Source organism: Lipophrys pholis (genome assembly GCF_963383615.2).
Source record: "Lipophrys pholis genome assembly, chromosome: 20".
Taxonomy (NCBI): Eukaryota; Metazoa; Chordata; class Actinopteri; order Blenniiformes; family Blenniidae; genus Lipophrys; species Lipophrys pholis.
In genome coordinates this window covers 6,212,166-6,233,469 of record NC_137648.1, presented here as the reverse complement: position 1 = coordinate 6,233,469, position 21,304 = coordinate 6,212,166, and the positions used below count along the sequence as shown (strand labels likewise).

The 21,304-nt window shown below is 39.5% G+C and overlaps 1 protein-coding gene across 1 annotated transcript in view; it reads right to left on the bottom strand.

The window, feature by feature from the left end:
* Nucleotides 1-14,884, bottom strand: part of dok6 (docking protein 6) — a gene marked incomplete at its 3' end in the record, with an annotated part of 53,041 nt that extends 38,157 nt beyond the window's left edge. Inside the window, exon 1 of the mRNA XM_080489940.1 lies at nt 14,605-14,884. Coding sequence (XP_080346066.1) covers nt 14,605-14,670 — 66 coding nt within the window. The 5' untranslated portion in view covers nt 14,671-14,884. The remainder of the gene's footprint in view (nt 1-14,604) is intronic.
* Between the last annotated feature and the right edge of the window lie 6,420 nt (nt 14,885-21,304).

Sequence of the window (21,304 nt, the reverse complement as noted above, 5' to 3'; positions counted from 1 at the left end):
ACCTGCCAAGGCTACTACAATTGTGCTCCATTTCCCTTGGCAGACCCCATCAGGAATTCATTCCCTGAACAATAATTCTTCAGGAAATATTAAAAGCTGTTTAACAGAAAGAGGATCAGATTGCCTTGGCCTGCACATGAGGTCCTTTTGGCTCATTAGAATGGAGAGCAGGGCTTAAAAAGCAGTCAGCTCTTGTGGGGAACATGACCGAGTCAGTTGTAGTGGGTTTTTTTTTTGAGCTGGGCAGGTACCAAACTGTCACGCCAGTGCTCAGCAAGAGGTAAACTGTCACCTCCTTACTATTAAAAGAACTCCCCTGAGAGGGAACGAGGGAGGGAAGTGGAGAGTCGAGTGTACAAGCTCAACCTCAAACAAACAGAAACAAACAGAGCGCTCACGCTGACGGCTGACACAAACTTCTTTACCCCTTTTTCCACAAAAAAAAGCTCTCAGGTCAAGATTTTTTTTAACAACGCATTAATAATAGAGCACCAAACAATTAGTGTCACACAAAAATAAGGTCTGTTCGGTCGACAGCTGGGCAAATTTACATTATTCAGCAAGGCTATTTGCCTGCATCTAAAGCAGGCTGTGTGTACTAATTAATTGTTGAGGAAGATCATAATAATGTTTACCTATGCACCACGTTGGTTAAATTAAAAACACAGACACAAATACAAGCCCCTTAACACACACACACACACACACACACACACACACACACGCGCGCGCAGCCAAGGCTATCTTTGGCTGCACGTTGAACTGAATGTGCTTGGCAAGTAGGCTGATGAAAGGTAACCGCAGGAGAAGAACTCATTATAGATCACAATTCAAATATAAAAGGTAGGAGGGACTTTTTTTTTCTCCAAAAATAACTTCATCTGGCTTCCTTTTGAAACTCATCTAATAAATATAACTTTTAGGTGTGACAGCTCATCTCAGAAGATTTGAGTTGATATCATTTTTCATTATCACATAGCAAATAAATGGATTTGGGAATACTTTGATGCAGATGACTGACTGATACCATAATACGAGAGGGGATTGTTTTCTTAACTATTGTATTTTGCTTTTGTTGGCCTTGCCAACAAAAGTGAACTCTTTCGGCCCGGTTCATGAAGAGCCTGCATAAGGTGTGCTAATTTACACACTCATCCAACTAGATTGCACATTCAGTTTGCGTGCCTTTTGCGGGTGATTAACTAAGAACACCGTGAGTCGCATCACACATAAACAGGAGCATTCAAATGAGTATTGCTTTCATGTTTGTTTGTTTGCTTGCGTTAACAGGCATGAAATGAAATGTGATACCATGCAGTTACACGTGTTTGTAGAGGATGTCATTGAACATATCGGAGCATGACAGCATACAAATTTGACTCCTGGAAAAATAAATAAATAAATAAAAATATGGGAAATGATCAGTCACAAAGTCAAAGTTTGAGGTACATCACAGAAAATATCTCACGATAAAGTTAGATACAAAAGTCGTGGGGAGTCAGCTGGGGAAGTGCCTCTCGCCACAACAGCAGCATTTCTGCAGAAGGATGAGATTATTTCAGATTCCCTCTTAGTTAAAGTTAAACTACAACCTGGTCTGGACATTTATTTACAACACAAGATAAACACGAAGCAACTTCTCCCAGTGTTGGAACGCATTTGCCTTCATGAACATGGGTTATTGAGCATTTGGTCCAAGTGTTTTCTACTTTGTGATTCTATCAGACGAAATCCTCAGTGGGTCCCTTTAGTAGATCAGCTTTGACAAATTTGTCACATTTGCACCCATTTTCATACATAGTAGACCAGGCCCATAGGCTGCAATTGACACAAACTGAGAGTACGGACTGACTGAAAATGAGAGATAGTTGAAGCCTCTAGGTTGGAAATGTTTTCCAAGTATTTAAATGAGTCTCGTCTAAAGTGTAGTTTGTGGTATTTCATTTCTCGAAATTTGACACATTATACAACTTTAAAACATAAAAAGAAAATGTTTCAATATCAACCCATTTTATGACCAATTGACACACGACAACGTCGATTCATGTAACCCCATCGTTTTTGGCCGATCGTCCACAAGGCATGGTGTTTTGGGAGCCTGAGAATGGAGTTGTTTAAAAACACATTCCAGAGTGGAGAAATTTGAAAACGCCACCTCGGCTCTGACTGCACGCTCCAGATCGTGTGCTGCAGAAGCTACTGATGCTAGTTGGTTTCATAATGAGGATTTTTGCATGCTGTGTGTCATTTTTGGTGTATTTCTGTAGCAGAGTTACAGCACCACCTATAAGCCTGGCATGTGTACTCCATCTTTTTGAATCATTTTCATGGTGCCGTGTGGACGGGAAGCTTTCTAAGCATGACGAGGAGAAAAAAAGATTGTTTTGGCTCGTGTGGACAGGGTCTAACTCTGACACATTCTAAAACGCTTTCAAACACCAGTCCTCAGTATTTAACTCTCCAATTCCTTCATGGATCCTGTGACTGTGTTTGAAACACTGTGAGTTTGGAAGAAACAAATGTGGGTGTAATAAATATCATTACTTGCCCAATAAAGTTTTAAGATACTTTTATCGATGCCATAAGGTAAATCATTTCTCTGAATTTGAGTGTTTTGTTTAGGTTCGGAGGCTCGCTCAGTGGGTCCACGTTGGTTGTGCTAAAGGTGTGGAAAAGCAGTGGCTTCCATTTTTTCTCTCTATCTTTCCAGATTTAGAACCAACGACATTTCTTGTCACACACTCAAATCTGAAAGCACCATCACTGGGATGACAGTCCCCAAGTTTTAGTATCTCTTCAGTGGCAGCTTGTAGCTTTTTATTGTTTTTTTGAAGCACTACATGGTCTTACACCCTCATATTGTCTGACTTTATGTCTGATTATGGTCCAGCTCATCCTCTTTCTGTCCTACACAGCTGGTCTGCTCAACAGATGAAGATGAAATGTAGGATTCACATGAGTTGGGAAGTAAGTGTGATGGCTTTAAACTGAGCTACAGCTTTCTATGAAATACAACGTCGAACAGGACGAGACACTTCATATTACCTGTCTTAAGTCATAAATTCACTAAAAACCAAACGGGAAATAAAAAAAGATGTATTCCTATGACAAACAACAAATACACGCCAGGCAAGCTAACACAACACATGCTCGTCAAGTACGGGACAGTAAGCAGATATGGCCTGATGCGCAAGTGCACACTAAAGGTGAAATATTTAAAGTATGATGAAGCAACATTTGTTGATACGTTCCCATGGCTTGGAACCAACTGTCCGTTTCCTTGAATAGTTTTAAGAGACCACTTATGTATTTATTTGTATTTACTTCAGTCTTACCCTATGCTGGTTTTATATTATCCTCTTTCAATCTTGGTTTCTATTCATTGTGATTTATTGTTAACTATAAAACTCATTTGTTGTTTCATTTATTTAGTTTAACAAGAAATCAGTTGTGCTTTTTCTTGATATTCAAAAGAAATTTGAGTTGTACTTCATCTATGAGGTTCACTATATACATATATATATAATCATTATTCATATTCAGGAATTCAAAAAGACATCATTAGTCATATTCTGTCAAAAGTTTCCTCTGACAAAAGAAAGTAATTCACACGGTATGAAACTAGGTTCTTGTAACAGCTACTACTCACCCACACTAAGATGGATGAAATCCCATCTGAATGTATGCACATACAAATGTAAAACAAAAAAAAAAACACGTTAACCTATAAGCACACGCATATGGGCACACAAACTGCACAGCAGAGCCCCGGAGGGCTGGTCTGTTGATTAATGAGGGGAAGAAGGCAAGGAGAGGAGGACGAAGCACAAGTGTTAATGGAGCTATGATAGATTCCTCTAGGCCTGTTGTTTTATAGGTGAGCCTCCAGTGCATCTATATAGCAATACAATACTACAGAGAACTGTAAACCCTCGGCGAGGCAACGAAGGTGAAATATGGGCATCAGAGAAGCTATGAAGCAAAGTAAGACTCTCACCTCTCATCACACAACAAACATTCTGAGTCAATTAATTTACTGGTGAGTGACCTCAATACAGTGCAAAACATAGAATCAACATACCAGAATTCATTTCAGACTTCTTTTTTCAAACATTCAAAACTAGATTTTCTTTTAAAACAGTACAGAGAACTATACCCTTGGCTACCTGACTTTATGATAACAGTGACAGCACACAGAGTGATTCTGCAGGAACATCCAATTTGTTCATGACTGGAGGCCAGCGGAGGAAATCTCAGTGATGTGGGATGGTGGTATTATATTAAAATAGTCTCAAAGACAAATTGTCTTTTGCTTAAAGAGTCACAGGTTTGAATGAAACAGTGTTCCATCTGCATTTAACATATTTTTGCCACAACACGTGATCTGAGAGGAGGAGATAGAACTACTTATGTTAAATGAGTTCAAATCAGTGCTGTAGCATTTTTAGCATTTCTTTTTGTAAATGTTGTGCCTTTAAAATAATTTCACACCCAGTTTTAATGAATAATCACTGATAAAAAAAAAAAAATGCAATGACTAAAATGAGCAGAAGCAAAAAAATAAAAAAATAAATAAACGGTTATAACAGGCTTGAGATGTAGCATTTAAAACTAGGAAAGCGTAACATTTACCCCATATCACCATCGATAAACTCAACGCCCATGCCATAATACAGATTTATTGCCCAATTCTAAAAAGAAAAAAATGAGATTGATGTAATATTTCACCCAAAGCCACAAATATGAATCTCATGGTGGCACTAAATGATAAACAGAGGCTCACCACAAATTCTAAATCCATCCTTTGTGGTCTATGAATGTCAAAGGTACAAATATTCATGGAAATTTATATAGCGATAGTGCTAACTAAATACATATTTCAGTCTGGACCAAAAGGACGAACAGTTTGTCCATCAAACTCTCCTCCATCCACAAGAGCCACAGTGTGTTGATACTACGTGACTGTAATTCCCACAAACCTTTTTAAAGGTGTATTACTTAATCAGCTGGGTTTTATACTATTAACATCTAATACCAACATCTGTCGCTGTTGACGACAAAAAGCTTTTTGATAATTAGGTACAGCAGGAATCAATGACGCAAAATGTACAAGTGAGATCCAGGCAGAGATTTATTTATGAAAGTGACTATATAATAGAGGGACATTTTTCACAATGAATAACGACTGTTGGGCTGTTGTTCCCATATCCCGCTCGAGACGCAATTCATCAGGGCCAATAAGAGCGGGCGATTTGTCTTCAGGTCTGATGGAGGAAGCTGATGAAAAACCAGAGGAAATGACCACAATGTATGGCTCTGCATGTGTGTGTGTGAATTAATGCGCAAAAACATTCATCACAAAGGGAGGAGCTAAAAGTAGGCTGGGTGCGCCAATAAAATCACAAACAAAGCTATATCCCGCTTCGCTTTCACTTTCTATTTGTGAATCACAGTGATGGAGTGCAGAATGCAGCTAACTTGAATTAAAAACACTATATGATTTCACTAATTGATTTAGTCTGATTTCCTTCCACAGCCTCCGTTGCATTCACCCATGTTGTTTGGAAGTCTCCGCTGCTAAAAGTCCAGCACAGCCGAGTGTGTATTTTCCACGCTCTACTGACATGTACAGTCCCTGGGATGAAAAATCTCCTGACATCCACCATTCTGGACAGCCTGTCATTGTTAATAGTGAGTGCATGGAAGTGGCAAGATCCCATCTTAAATGGCTGTGCCATCTTGGACAATAGACACATTGTTCTGCACTCCTTTTGCCTCTGCTTTGGTGGGTGCCTGGGAACATACCCACACACCATCACAATGCATGCTGTCCACATAAAGGCCACTGGCTGCTGGACACAAATACCCACTTGTGAGTACAAAACAGCTGAGAGAGACAAAAGAGGGTTAAAACTGTGGATAGTCGCTAATGGGGAGTGTTTCTGTACACAGATGGGAGAGAGGGAGAGAGAGAGAGCCGCACTTGATCCAGAAAAGTACTTAAGGAGTAATAACTCTTGACTTTGTCTCTCTATGCTTAATGAGGGAAAGGACAAAAATCTGCTTTATTTGAGGCGTTAATGTTTCCATCACTTAGTGGAGTGCTGCAAGCAAAGTATTACAGTGAGGTATGGAAGTTCTGTGTAGTTTAGCATTTTTTAGTGGTTATTCACATTTTTCTAAAAATCCAATGTTTGGAATCATTGTGGAGGAAATTGTGTCTTTTCTTTTCTTTGGAACTTTCGCGCGTTAGAGTTTATGCCGGATAATTGTTTAACTTATTGTGCAATGGCTTTTGTGTAGATTGTAGTAAAATCAATAAATGGAGAAGACTTCAAATTACCTTTTCACCAAAAAAAAAAAAAAAAGAAGAAAATTGACTGCAGACCGAGAGTTATTAATTCATCTTATTGTTGCTCAAATAATACATTTATTTGTAAAACTATTTACAATATGTCTTCAGATTGTTTGGTTTTATCTGATCACGGCTCCCCCACAAAAAATGATTTTCTATTTAATCAAATAAGAAAAACACAAAAAAAAACTGCCAATATTTTACATGTAAGAAGCTGAAACCATGACAATTTATCATGTCACCGAGGGAATGAGTCACATTGTTATTTTTGGTTGGCTGACGAATCAATTAACTAACTAATTGTTTCATCTCTGGAAGACATTGTTCTTCAGCAGTATTTGCTTTTACAACCCGCATTTCTTCCTCAGTAAGGCGACAACAGAAATGTCTTGCACTTACTAAGAGATTAGTGTCTAACCATTGAGTAAAAACCATGCAAAGCGTGATTCCACATGATGAGATCTTTTCAAATAACAAATTATTCCTTTTGTATTTATTCCTCCCAAAGCTCCACATGGAAATCTGGTATATTTTTCTGTTAAATAGCCTTAATGTTTCCCAGCATGAGTAAAGCAGCTGAACATAAAACACTGAGAACTTCAGTAGTTATTTTAAAAGTCCTTAAATTGTAAAGGTCTATTTGCAACAAAACAAATAAGAGGACTGTGAAATGGTTCTCACTAGGAAAAAAAAAAAGAAGTAATTTTAAGACCCCAAATAACTTCTGCACATCTTTAAACAGGACTGTACTCATCTTTTTACAAATGATATGTTGGCTTTACAATGATAAATCACTTAAACGCCCCATCTGCAGCTCCGATTATTGGTTTTACAGATTATTTGTTTACATCCGGAGTTAGGGGCTGATTGTATTTTCACTGCTCCTCATTCCAGACCCAGCATAATGCACTTTTAATGTGTTTTCTGCTTTGACATTTAATGTTAGTGTTTGACCAAGCCATTTGCAAAAATGCAGTCAGACGACAGTAGAAAATTCCTTTCCAGTTTCATTTTTGCTATTATGATGAACACCTCCACAGCAGAGTGTTATACCTCACTTATTTTCACACTTTTCCGACCTAACTTTGTTTTTTGGAGTTTATTTTATTTGTCCCTCCATTACAAAAAGAACATTGGACAAGTTTTTAGCAAAATCAAGAAGATATATTGTTTTAGCACCAACAGCGCCTCTCAATCTCAGGAATTTATTCCGGTGCACTGATGTTTTGCAAAATCAACACACTTGACAAAAACTAAACCGTGGCATCGAATAGGTATTTGGGGATTTGTTCCTGTATTTGGCACAAGAGGAAACCAGGGGCAGTGGAGGAGGACGTTACAAAATATGTTTGTGATTGTTATCCTAAAGCAAATATCATTATTTTGGATACGACAGTTTAACCCCATGTCATTTAAATACGTGGATCTCTAACAATATTATCTCAGGGTGTATATTGAATGTCACTTGATTTTGGAAGAAATGAGGGCCTTTTTAAATATGGTCACCTTCCCAATGGAGAATGGGAAAATGGGCACAATCTTGATATTGCTTCCACACACATGTGGAAGCCGGTCTACTACCATGGTGCACATCTAAATAAGTCAAATAACACATAGAATTAATTATGTGTGTTTACCTTTTGTGAATATGGATTATTGGGCAAGTCCATGCATTGTCCCATTCATCCAGGGAGGAGGCATCTAATAAAACAAAGCTAATCAGGTCAACTGGACTTGGTCATACTATATCTCTTGGCTTCATCAGTTCATGTTGAACCTTGGACTAAGCTGGCTAGTCTAACTAACAATATAGTCATATAGTTATATGGTGGAGAGCTCAAGTATTTAAACTTCTGTGTGTCACTCATGGTTTCATGAGCTAATGCTCATGGGTTTCAATGTTTATGGGTTCAATGCGCATGGGGTATATTGAAGAGTTTCTCCTGATAGATTAATGTAGAATGTGCATTTCTATATAAGATTTCTAAAAATGTTTACTTTGTTTGTAATTGCCTCTGTTTTTAATGTGTTTCCAATGTTGGATCTGTTGCTTCTCGTTTCCTAACCGTTTTGACTTTCTGACAGATCGTCTCCCATATCGCATTTTTTACTGGTTATTTTGCTCAGTTCAGAATAATTTGGTTCAATACGTCTGATCATTTCTTCCACCAACACGTCCAACTCTGTTGTCTCAATTGAAGTTGTGCTTGTGGGGACTCTGCGTATCCTCCAATCACTCCATAGCAAATGGCCTAATGCATAGGAAACCCTCATTTAAATGCTTCTATTTGGTTGTGATGTTATCATTGTAGTTGAGCACCCACAATCAGCATGCAAACTGAAAGTTCAATCTGATTTTGTCCAATTTAGCATGCCTTATACATTAGCTTAGTAAATTAGGCACGATGTTAAATGTACAAAATATATTTTTTTCTCTTGGGGGGTCACAGTCCTGCACATTTCATCACACCTTACTGTAATGACTAGTTCATTAACAGCCTTTCTGCAAATCTTCATGACACACTCATTAGTTTTAGATGTGTTGGAGCAGTGAAAATTTGAGAACATGCAAAGGCTGCAACCTCCAGGAGTGCACACCTCTGCCATAGCATTATGACTTTCCGCCCTTTTCTCCTCCATAGTCATTATATTGACATAAAAGGAAAAAAATTAAATTACTGCATCAGCAACAGCTTGCAAAATGTAAAACAGGAAGTCTGAAATTCCTTTTTTTGACAGATGCAGGATGCTAATTCACCAGCTCACTATTGACTGTGCTTGCGGTCTGTGACGTTGTTGGTCAACAGGAAAAGGCTTAATGTAGACGAGCTGAAAGAGTTCCACATCACCACCTATTGTTATGGTGGCAACACGATGTCAACAATAAATTGATTACACTCCAGTGCATCTATGCTGGGACAAAGACAATAGTCCAATTAAATGGCTCAGTTGAGCCGTGGTTGAAGGTTGGCTGAGCAGCGTATAAAAACCTGCTGACCATCTTTCAGTTGCTCGTCTTTCTTTTATCCTTCGTCCATACATTCATCCAACTTCTGTAGCCATGATCCAACCCAGGGTTATCTAATCTCTGCTGGCTACGACGGACAACAAGGAACACCAGGACAGATTGCCAGCCTGTCACAGGCACAAAGATACAACCACATAAACTCTCTTTCACACCTACGGGCAACATTAAAGTCAACAGATTAACCTCAAACACATGTTTATGGACTTTGGGCGGAAATCTGAGTATGTGTCGAGAACTCATGCGTTCACAGAGAGAGCATCAACTCACAAAGACCTACAGTACAAGCCTGGATTCAAACAGGAGATATTCTCACTGCAATTTTGTCTCTGAACATGAGACAAAGTTGGTCAGAACAAGCACCTGTTTTCAAAACGTCTTTTTCAAATAATAAACCTTTTTATTGGTATTTTTTCGACTTTGCCGTTTAGTGAAAAGGACACTTATTGATAATAAATAGAGCTTACAGTGGTAAACAAGGGAGGTTTTGTCAAGTGACTGCAAGGGTTGGGAAATAGTCTCTTATTTTTGTGAGAAATAGCACATTATCTGGAGTGCAAAGTCTATATGGATTGCTACCTGTCCTCTCGGAATATTACATTCCTACCTGAGAGCCCGTATCTGATCCACAGCTCCTTTGAAGTGTCAAAACATGTTTGTGAATGGAGAGAATAGCAGACAAACTCTCCCGCAGCAATCTTAAATTGACCATTTTTGTTAAGGCTCAGAGAAAAGTTGGATTGGGAGAAAATATTCAACAGCTGACCTTTTCTGTTTACCGCCGTGATCCTAAGCCTTCGAAACATGTACCTGGGCCGAGACTGACACACGAATTACTCAAAAGGTCATGTTATTCAGCCTTTCAAATGGAGTCCATCGCTCTGATAGCATCGGTTGTTTTTGCTGAACGCTAACAAAGAATCGGCACAGATGACGGCAATATCACTGCGGCGGTTTGTTGGGCAGAGCCAGGATCACCTCCTCTTTGCACAGAGGTATTTAAATGCTCACAAGAGCCAAAAACAAGTCAGTTTGTCTTCATGTAGTAAAAAAAATAAAATAAAAAAGATGGAAAAAAATGGTACAAAGCCACGGGATTAAAATTAATTGAGAATCCACACACTGTTCTCTGGCAGCAGATTGTTTACTTATTTGTCGATTGCATGTGTGCCAATTCTTTAGTGTTGAAGCATGCCTGTGTGTGTGTGTGTGTGTGTGTGTGTGTGTGTGTGTGTGTGTGTGTGTGTGTGTGTGTGTGTGTGTGTGTGTGTGTGTGTGTGTGTGTGTGTGTGTGTGTGTGTGTGTGTGTGTGTGTGTGTGTGTGTGTGTGTGTGTGTGTGTGTGTGTGTGTGTGTGTGTGTGTGTGTGTGTGTGTGTGTTGTTGCATTGTGTCAGGGGGAATAGCCTATTGGGGTTATGGAGGGTGCTGCGTGGGGTGATGAATAGGATGCTTTTGTGCTCTGTCCCACACGGCTGTCTACTAACCAGTGAAGGAGAGAAAGGTGAGGGAGAAAGGGGGATGAGGGAGATAGCCTGATAAAGGGGAAGAAGAGAGATAAAGAGAGAAAGAAGTGAGAGCCACACTGATACGTGTGGGGAGTACAGGTGAGATGCAGGGGGATGAGAGGTGACAGAAGGGTTTTGAGGTGAGGGAAAGGAGGGGAAATGTGAGAAAGGAGAGGGAAAACCGACTACTTGTGCATTCAGGGACATGGCGCCGTTGTCTCTTCAGCTGACAAAGATACAAAGAAGTTGGCTAATGTAGAAAATTGTTGACGTTCGTGTCAAAATGAAGAAAAAGTGGCGAAAAAAAAAAAAAAAGGGTGAAAAAGTGCCTCAGTTGGTAATTTTGATCACTCTGCAGAAAACAGACCTGACCTCATGGCCTCAACCTTCACACATGACGGGGTTTGGAAATGAGCCAATCATAGTGAGTGATGCTGATGAGTTCAGCCAAAGCTGCCGGTGTTGCCGTGGCCAATTTAATACATATCACATAAGGCGAACCATTCGACTGTACTACTTTCCAATAAAAAATAATGTAGAATACATTTTAAATGGCACAACATTACAATAGAGGGTGATATGAGAGCATTAGAAGGTCACCCTGCGATGCAAACTCTTGGTATGTGATATTTGAGGGACCTTTAAAGCTCTGGGAAAAAAACAAAACAAACATTAAATATCCATCACATGAGAAGGAAAACACCAAGGACCTTTCTGGCCTGAACGTCCTGCTGGGCAGAGACAGTTGACACAGAAATGAGCTGCTGCAACAGGCTGAGCTGGACATCAAACCTCAAGAAGTGTGAAAGAAAGGAGCATCAAACACGATCTTACCCTGGGATCACACGTCTGTCACGTTTTATGATCTGATCTCGTTTATATTTCATCACATAGTTATGATCAAACTCTTGGATCCCAACTGTCTGACATGAGGAAAATACCAATTTGCTTTGCTCTTAACTGACAGTAAGCTGTATATTATTGAGTATTTGATTCCTTGTATAAGCTTAAACCTAGACACGGCAGCGTCTTGTAAACGATGTACATTTCCCTTTTTAATCTAACCTCCCAAAAGCAATGAAAGTTTTCTGTTTTCCCTGGAAAAAGTTGTAAATAGGGCCTTACCCTGTAAAGCCGCACTGGGGAATTTAAAGGTTTTTTTCTCATTTGGATTTTGAAGTAGAATTTTACAAGTAAGAATTTGAAAGAGAAATGTACATTTTTCCAACTAAAATGGGAAGAAAAGTATTGCTTCAGCAAGGTTGCATCAGATAGAAATAACGAACCAGTGGTAGAATGGACCACTGCACAGACATCCATTATACATTCATCTCTGAATTTCTATAAAGGAAGGATCTTAAAAGGAACAAAGATCAAGTGCATCTCTTTTGTCCACGTTACAGAAGCTAATAGTATTCTGTTCGCCGTATGGTCCTAATTGTTGAACATATTTTCAGAACGAAGACTCCTGTACGTAGTTCACAATCCACAGCCCAAACAAGCAACTGATTCCTATATCAAAAAAATAATTACATAAAAACATTCGAATAGCAATAAAATATAATGAATGGGATGTTTGGGGTCATGTTGCAATTGGCTTGAAAAAGCAAGTCTTATTTTGATTTTTCTATCTTTTATCCAGCTATGAATCATTCCCCTCCACCCAGACGTGTATCTCTCCAGTCAGCCCACACCTGTCACACTTTTGGATTTTCATCTCCAAAAAACTACATGAAAGAAAACACTTGAAATCATCCCGTGTAGCACTGATGATGATGATTCCTCTACCCAAAATAGATTAATAATCACAGATCTGTAATAGCGCCTGTTGATTGGTTGTTGTTGGGGTTTTTTTCCTCCACTCTATTTGATTCTGTCCTGGAATAACTAACCCTAGCATGGACAGATAAATGCTATTTGTCTACCCACACTGGGGTTCTCTGAGGCTATCGCAGCATGACTTTTCAATGATGAAACAGCAGCAAGCTGTGGAAGGCTGAGGGAGTGGGCGATCAGGACACAAACTGCCTTTTTTATTTTTTTTCCTCCATAAACAGCAGGATGAGATGCAGAGCTGGCAGCGACATAGCATCCATACCTCAAGCACAGCCAGCACAGCGTGCGCCCTCACTTGCTTTGCAAAGTCAGGGGCCCGGCCACTTTTTTCTGGACGCGTCAAGCCGACAACATATGCAAGGAATAAATCAACTCGTAGTCAGTTGTGTACCAGAAAGCCAATTTTGCATTTTGCATGTGAACAACGAGACAGATTTTGAGGTTTTGTCCGCTTGAAACAGATTTGAAAAGTTCATCCCCCTTTTCAGTGGACGACTGATATCTTCAACAGCAGCAAACAATAGCAGAATAGTGTTGATGAAGCCAGGTGATGATGTGAGGAGGCAGATATCATTAGCCCCCATCATCACACTTCATCAGAGGAGAGGGCGTGTGCCCGCTCTGTTAGCGTAATGAGCTGGAAGTATGAACAAAAGCAGATGGCTGTATGAGTCAGACAATAAGGCGGTCATAATTGAATATATATCATTACTTTCACTTTAAGCAGCCAAGCCTTTTTTTTTTTTCCTCCTTGCTGTACCTCAATGGAAATCCATTACCAGGGCATTGAGGAGCTGCCACCACACTGAATCAGCTGGACTTGAATGAGATTTTTCATTTCCAGGATTCAGTCATCGAGGCTGAAGCACAGTACAGTAAGACTGTGCTGACTGATTATCCTCCTAATGGCATAAATGACATTCACAGTACTTCCATCGTGTAGTCCGTGTTACAGTCTGTGTAATTTGCATATTATAAATGTAAGATTACATTATGTTGGCGCTTGGTCTCCAGCGCTTCTTTATTTTTCTCACTAGTATAGTGCCCAATTCTTTGTGTACCTTAATTTGTGTTTCTAATTGTATATGTTGGCTTTATTAGTGTACAAAATACACTTGGTTAATTCATTCAAGTTTTATTTCATTATTCAGTCATTTGTTTTCTTCCATTTTCCAATACATAGTTCAGTTTTCTCCTTATATCCATTACACATGAATATGCAGTTAAATGTTGACTCTAAATAATGAGCAGATATAAATGTGACTATGTCACTGTGATGGACTGGTGAAATGCCCAGTCATTTCCAATAATCAGCTCCTAAATTAGATAGAAACTGAAGTATGATTAGTGAGCTTAACGTTGATTTCTATTTGTAAATACATATACATCTATTTTTATTTTCTCATTTGATTGTTGTAAGAGAGAAGATAAATATTTATCTAACCATTAGCAGCCAGACATGTCAATCAAAAGTGAAGAGGCACATGCACTGTCAGAAGTGCCGAAATAGCAACGTTTATATTATTTTTGTTAACTAAACAGTCATGAAGGTAGTTTCATTGTATGAAGAGAAGAATTTTACAACCTAGAGAAAGTGAAAGAACAACAAGGGGGGGGGGGGTCCGATTGCTGACAGCAGCTGTCAGTCTGAGATGTTGGTAAATCTGCATGTTTGTGCTCAAGTATTCGTGCACAAACTTGGCTGCAACTCGTGCTGCTCTAATCTGTTTTTCCTCTTGACGAGCTCGCAGCAGGACGGCCGCCTATGGAGCAATTAAAGCCTCTTTCCTAATCCAGCTGCCCTTGACTGAAAACAACTGGACCCCCCCGTTCCTCCTCCTCCTCCACCTCCTCACCCGACAGCAAGTGCAACAGTACTCACCCCCAGTTTCTTACTCCGTATCCTCACGTATCCCTGCTTCACTATGTCGTTGAAGTTAGAAGCCATGGTGAGGAGGAAGAGGAGGAGGAGGAGGAGGAGGAGGTGGAGGAGGGGGAGCGCGCGAGCTCCCTGTCCTAAAGAGCGAGGAAGAGTGTGGAAAATATTAAAAAGCAAAAGTGGCAGAAGTCTGGAGCGGAGAAAAGCCCCTCTGAGGGTCCGTTACGCATCCGACGAGGAGGAGAGCGAGCGACCTGCTCCGGTGTGGGCTCGCGCTCAGGCTGGCCGGCTTCAGCGGCGCGATCCATCCGCGAGCTCAGGGAGAGGAGGGAGATACCATTCATCAGCTGATTCACCGGAGAGCAGCGGCGCTTCCTGGACCACACCATCCCCTCAACAGAGGGGGGTGGGGTGGGGGAGCAAGGAAGCTTTCATTCATTCATTCATTCATTCATTCATTCATCATTCATTTATTCTTTTTCATCTACAGATTCAATCCAAAACCCACTCACTTTCCCCCTTTTATAATTACTATTACTATTATACATCATGCTGCTGGTGATGAGAGCAATTTGTATTGATTGAATGCAAACTGTAACTAGAGGTAGAGAGATGGATTATAGCATTAGTCATTTTGGAAACTGATATTTTTAACTCTATTAGTCACTCGTATTCTGACCGAGCGCTGTAATTATAACCTATTGTGTTTGTGTTGCTGTAATCACATGCATCACAAACACAGGTATTTTTTGGATGCTTGTACTTTCCTGAGTATTTATTTTTTTATTTTTTTATTTATTTAAAGAATGTAATTTTACTCATTTCAAGGTGTGTGTGTGTGTGTGTGTGTGTGTGTGTGTGTGTGTGTGTGTGTGTGTGTGTGTGTGTGTGTGTGTGTGTGTGTGTGTGTGTGTGTGTGCGCGCGCGCGCGTGTGCGTGTGCGTGCGTGTGTGTGTGTGGCTAAAGCTGGATGAATGTGCATTTAAAAAGGTCAGTTTTCTGTCAGTTATTTCAACATTCATATCGAACAATATCAGACATTTTAAGCATGATGTGTGATAATAATGGCCTTTAATGAGAAAAATATGAAAAGCACTTGTTGTAATGAAATATGCTAATACATTGAGATATGCATGGTGGTGCAGAGGTTAAAACTTTCATCTCACAGCCAGAAATTTCCAGACTGATTCAAGTCGAGGGCATTTCTGGGGCTCTAAAACTCTAAAGTACGATAGAAGTTGGATGAATATCGACATGCTCTATTCTTTATATTGAGAAGTTATAAACTAAAATTAGTGTCTCGACTGATCTCTGATGAAAGCGTCCAAGCTATTTTGAAGGGGAAGGTCAACAGGATAGTAATAAGAGAAGCTCTGTTGTATGGTCAGCAAACACTGGCACTCGCTTGAACTGGAGAGAGTAATCCAAGAATAAGAGAGAGTACATAAGAACACCTGGTTTGGTTTGGTTATGTGGCACAGATGATAGTTCTGGAGGAAAAACAGTGCTGACGATACAGACGAGGACGATCAGTGAGGAGTTTCATGGATGTAGTGAGGAAGGACGTGCAGACATGAGAAGGAAATATTCTTGATATATTTCAGTGTCCTAGATAACAGGTATATAGGTATTTTTATGTTTATTTACTGAATAGAATCATTGGAAAATGTCACTTTTCTATTATATTGTAATTATTTCAGATGCACCTATATCATTTGGTCACTACTGAGTAAACCAGCAAATGAAATGAACATAATGTAAAGAAAGAAACATTTTATTTAGCTTTTTTTGTTCTTTACTCTTCTGAGAAATGGGTTTTAATGTAAATGTTCCTTTTGTTATGTTTTTCACCCCTAATATCTGGATTCACTTTGGCTTCAACACCAAAAGGATTTAAGATGAAGAAAGACTATATCATTATATTTCCCTTAGTATATATATGTCGTTTTATAATTCAGATTAAGAAAGAGTTAATCTTTTAATCTATTTAAATATGTTTTTGTAGCTTCCTCGATGTTAGGACTTGCTGCTTACCATTTGTCTTGTATATTACTAATAACATAATAATTCTTTCTTTGACTTTGACTTCTGAATCTTTGAAGAATAAACATAATATATCATTTTCTGGAGAAAATCGAAAGTATCCTTCAAACCTGATTTTTTTTCTCGAGTTATTTAGTTGAGCTTTATTGATGTAGTCACATCTCAAGACTGAACCAACAATCACCTTACGTTACATCGTGTTGTCGGGCGAATGTCCCTGATGTGAACCAGAAAAGTACATTTTCTTGTTTGGTTGCAGCCTTCAGGGACCCAGACTCTTTAGTTTAGCCCAGTTTATGCCTTCTTCATTCATCCTTTTGATAACTAAATTTGTACATAAGCTGGTGCTCTGGTTCAAGATCAAGGCGCTCCCCTTGATCTTTGCTAACACTCATTGTCCTTAATCAGGCTGCTCGTTTAGTGAATTTCGAGGTAACTTCAGAAAACTGAAACACCTATTCAAATTCAGCCCTCCACTTTTCCGCCCCTCCACAATATGTTCAAAGAAAATATGCAAATATAGAACAGAGCTTTGGCCCAGTGTTGTGACTAATTTGCAATACACTTTGTACTTTGCCTTTTGGTTATTACCTGTCTGAGCGTGAATATCATTTCCATATTTTTCCACCAGACAGTCCACTAATAAGGAAACACTGTTTGGAGATTGCCAGTGCGCGAGCACAGTGTTTTGTCGTTATTAGGTGCCTCTGAATGGATGTTGTTTGATTTGCTGAATAATAAAACTAGATGGTCCAGTGTCCTATTGAAGGATCAAATGAATTGTGAGCAAACCAGATTCTACTCAGCATACAGCCACTCCCCGCAGCTTGTGCATAGTGGAGACAAAGCAGCAGATTGTTAATCAAAAAGCAGCAAAAATAAAAATCGCAGAGGCAAATTTTGATCCCTGCCAAACCTGTAATCCTGATCAGGATGTAGTGGGAGGAGTAGTTCGGGTTGTGCAACCACAGAAAATGAAATCCTTGGTATTAGACTGCAGATGGCAAATACATTGACATGGGGGGGGGGGCTGCCATTACTTGTTTTGATTAAAATATGAAAATGAAATAAGTGGTTTATATAATAGGGTTACATAAACTTTATGTATTAGTGATTTTGAAAATGAGCTGTGAGTCTCCTGGGCTGCCTGAGACCTTCAGAAGGATAACAGTTGTCTTAGATCTTAATATATTGTAAATATAATGGAGATAATTTACATCTAACAGTTGTGAAGGTTGCAAGGCATATATATATATATATATATATATATATATATATATATATATATATATATATATATATACAATGTCTGTTAACAATTATATTTTACATTGTGAAAAGCAGCAGGAAATCCAGCAGTCAAGAAAGAATTGATGAATATATCTTGTCAGATTTAATTGTGTCTATTGTCTGTTTCATGTCTAACAATGAGAAGACAGATGGGACCGATCTTATGTCATAAATGAGGATACAAATGTTCCAAATCAGCCAGTCTTTTGTAGCTCAACACCAACGATTCTATATATCCTATATATATATATATATATATAACTTTTTAATATACAGTATATATATATTTTTTATTTTTTTACATCCTCCACCAAGGGAAAGCTTTGTTCAGACATGCCATTGATGACTGCCACTTTGAGAAGTGTTGTTCTGTCAAGTGTCAGCGCCTGAGTCCAGAGCTAAGGCTCAATGTCTGTATTTCCCGTTGTGTTCGTCACCATTCACAAGAGCACACACAACAGCAAGCTGCCACCCCTCCGACAACAGCTTGACTTTGATAGTCTTCATATCTCCCTGGATGTGTCCTCAAATTTCAGACTTGTCAAAGTTGTTTTGTCTTCATAATCCTCTTTGTACAACATGGCCCCATTCCATTTCCGCCGCCTTGTCATCCTCTCTCTAAGAAAACAATGCTGACAGCCACATTTTCTTTCCATGGTCCTAAATATTGTGCTGTGGTGGCTGTCATCAGCAGGAACTGTCCCAGTTTTGAGGGGAAAAGTAATTGCATGTCGCGATACAAGACCAACAACCAGCATGGCCTCGTGTTGGTTTCAGGTAGCCACACAAATCAACATATGGCCCCGACATACATGAACGGCTGCCAGCAGGGTCAGATGTGTTGAGACCCATTCAAGAGAAGAGAGAGCGAGAGAGACTTTCATCAAGGTCACGAAGAAAGCAGCCAATATCTGCTGAGCTGGAGAAAACAACTCTTTGTCCAACGTGGCAATTTATCAGGTATCGACCTAATAATCATCACCATTTTTCATGCACTTTGTTGCATCATGCATCCAAGTCCCTTCACGCCTGATGATTAATACAAGGAAGACCGAACTGCTTGCAGCATCCATTAAAGCACTAAGTATCCTAAAAACTGCTCTGAATTGTTTATACAGTCATTGCCGAGGCAAAAAAAAAACGAAGCCCTGATGGGCTTGATGGTCTGGTGAAATATTAAAACAGCCAATGCATTAAATGCTTAAATGCTTAGTTTGTCTCTGTGCTATTTGGCAAACATTCACAAGCACAAACAGCTAAATAATTAACATGTTCTAAAAAGATAAGCAGGGGTGAATGAGTTGGAGAAGAGGAGAGAGAGAGAGAAAAGCTCCTTCGTGCTCAGTTGTTTGCCAGGTAAGCATTTTTACGTGTAGGCGGAGGAGAGAAAATAGAGATCACACAGGCAGAATTATGGTAATGTTCTGCTCTGGGTTCCTGTACTCAAGCTTTTTACAGCAACTCGTATCAGCCTGATATGTTAATAGGCACAATGGGATTTAGGTTTGATTAAATGTCAATGCCTGGAGGAGAAAAGCTTCTGTGGAAAGAGAGGTGGAGAGAAGGAAAAAGAGCCAATTTCTCAGCATAAGAGATGTGGGTTGTTCTTAGCTCAGTGGGTCCTTGGCCATGCAAGGAGGACGTTGGTTAGTCATACCAGTATAGGACAGCAAAAGGTTGTGTGTAGTCCCAGAGGACCAGGTCATGACATGTTTGTGATTTACTCTCTAACGGTTAGAGGTAAAAGTGGTTGGAGGGCTCGTCTGTCCTTCTGGAGAAGGTGAATCAGGTGTGTGGGCAAGTCAAGAGGGTCTTTTGCTTCTGTCACACATGAGAGTATGAGAAGGGTGAATAAGCCCGAGTCCAAAATTAAGCAAAATGTGTATTACAAGGGCTCAAGATAAGATTACAAATGCATGTCTATCTACTTCTGAGAAAACGGGATATTAACATACACACATAATAATAAAGGCTGAATGCCAAAATATGTACAATTATTATGGGATTGGGGGGGGGGGGGGGGGGGGCTGAAAATCAAAGAGAAATAAGAACTGGAATGACATTCAGTGAAGGTCTAATTGGCCAGGAATCAAACTGGGGACACGCTGCCGATGGTATTTACACCCATGCGATAAGTCCCTTAGCCATTCAAGAGGAGTCTGTCTCCTGTCTTTCAGATGTCAGTTCACAGTGATTTCTCCATGCAGTACAGGTCAACTAAACCAGACATTTACAACAGCCAGGCTGCAGACCAAATACAGCTCAATGGCCAGATACTTTGCAGTACATTGTCCAATTTTGAAAAAAAGATTAAATGACTAGTTTGAACAAGGCTGTATTATTTAGTTTGTTTTAAAGTGAAACATCAAATGCGTGCATGTCGATTAGCATTAGAGAGCTATAGTTAGTCCTTTATATTGAATTAACTGGCAACAGTCTCACATATCCTTGTAGTGGATCGTCTTGGTCTGAATTTGGCCAATGATTAAAGTTCCTCTTCCTTTATTTCAACTAATGAATATAATGGAGACTTTCTCATTTGGCCACATGGAGGTGTAGAGGCTAGCACGCTTTCCTTACAGCAGGATTATCGCCAGTGCGAGTTCAAGCTTGGAGACTTTGTGTTTTGCAAGTCCTCCCCGGCCCTTTTATGTGTATTGGTAGGTAGAATTTGCTCAAAGGAATGTGCGTGCGTGTGGCTCTATTTTTGCTGAAACAGACTGTTAAAGGCCTTTGTCTATCTGCGATGCAACATTAAATGAAGCTTTTTAGAAGATGGATGGAAACTTTTGCTTTTACTTTTATTATTAATCGAAACAATTATGCTTGGGACAAACATTTTTTATGTTATTACATGCAATGACAATAAAGCAATTCAGTAAAAAGCCCCAAATTTAGTTCTGAAAATGGAAAAAAGTACTCATTAGTCAAGAAAATCTGTGAAAAGTGGAGTAATTTATGCACTCAATACTTGGATCACGCCTCTTGTTACATGAATTATTGCACCAATGACATGGAGGCGATAAGCCAGTGGACTGCTGAGAAGTTATGGAAGCCCAGGTTGCTTTGATTAGCAGCTTTCCAAGTATTTGAATTGTTGACTCTGGCTGCTCCACAGTCTCTGTCAGGTTCAGGTTAGGGGAATTGTCGAAGCAATCAAACACCTTAACGCCACATTCAGCAAACTGGTTTTGAATAGTTTTGTGCTCAGGTAAAGTCTTGTTTAGTAAAGGGAATCAGTTTCTCTTTTACGGTTGAACGGCAACAAAAGCCTTGAGGGCTTCGAAATCCTTTGATTTGATTTGCTGCATTTGTTGGGCGGGAGCTGATCCCAGGTTACGATGGGAAAAAGGCAGACTAATGAACCGGT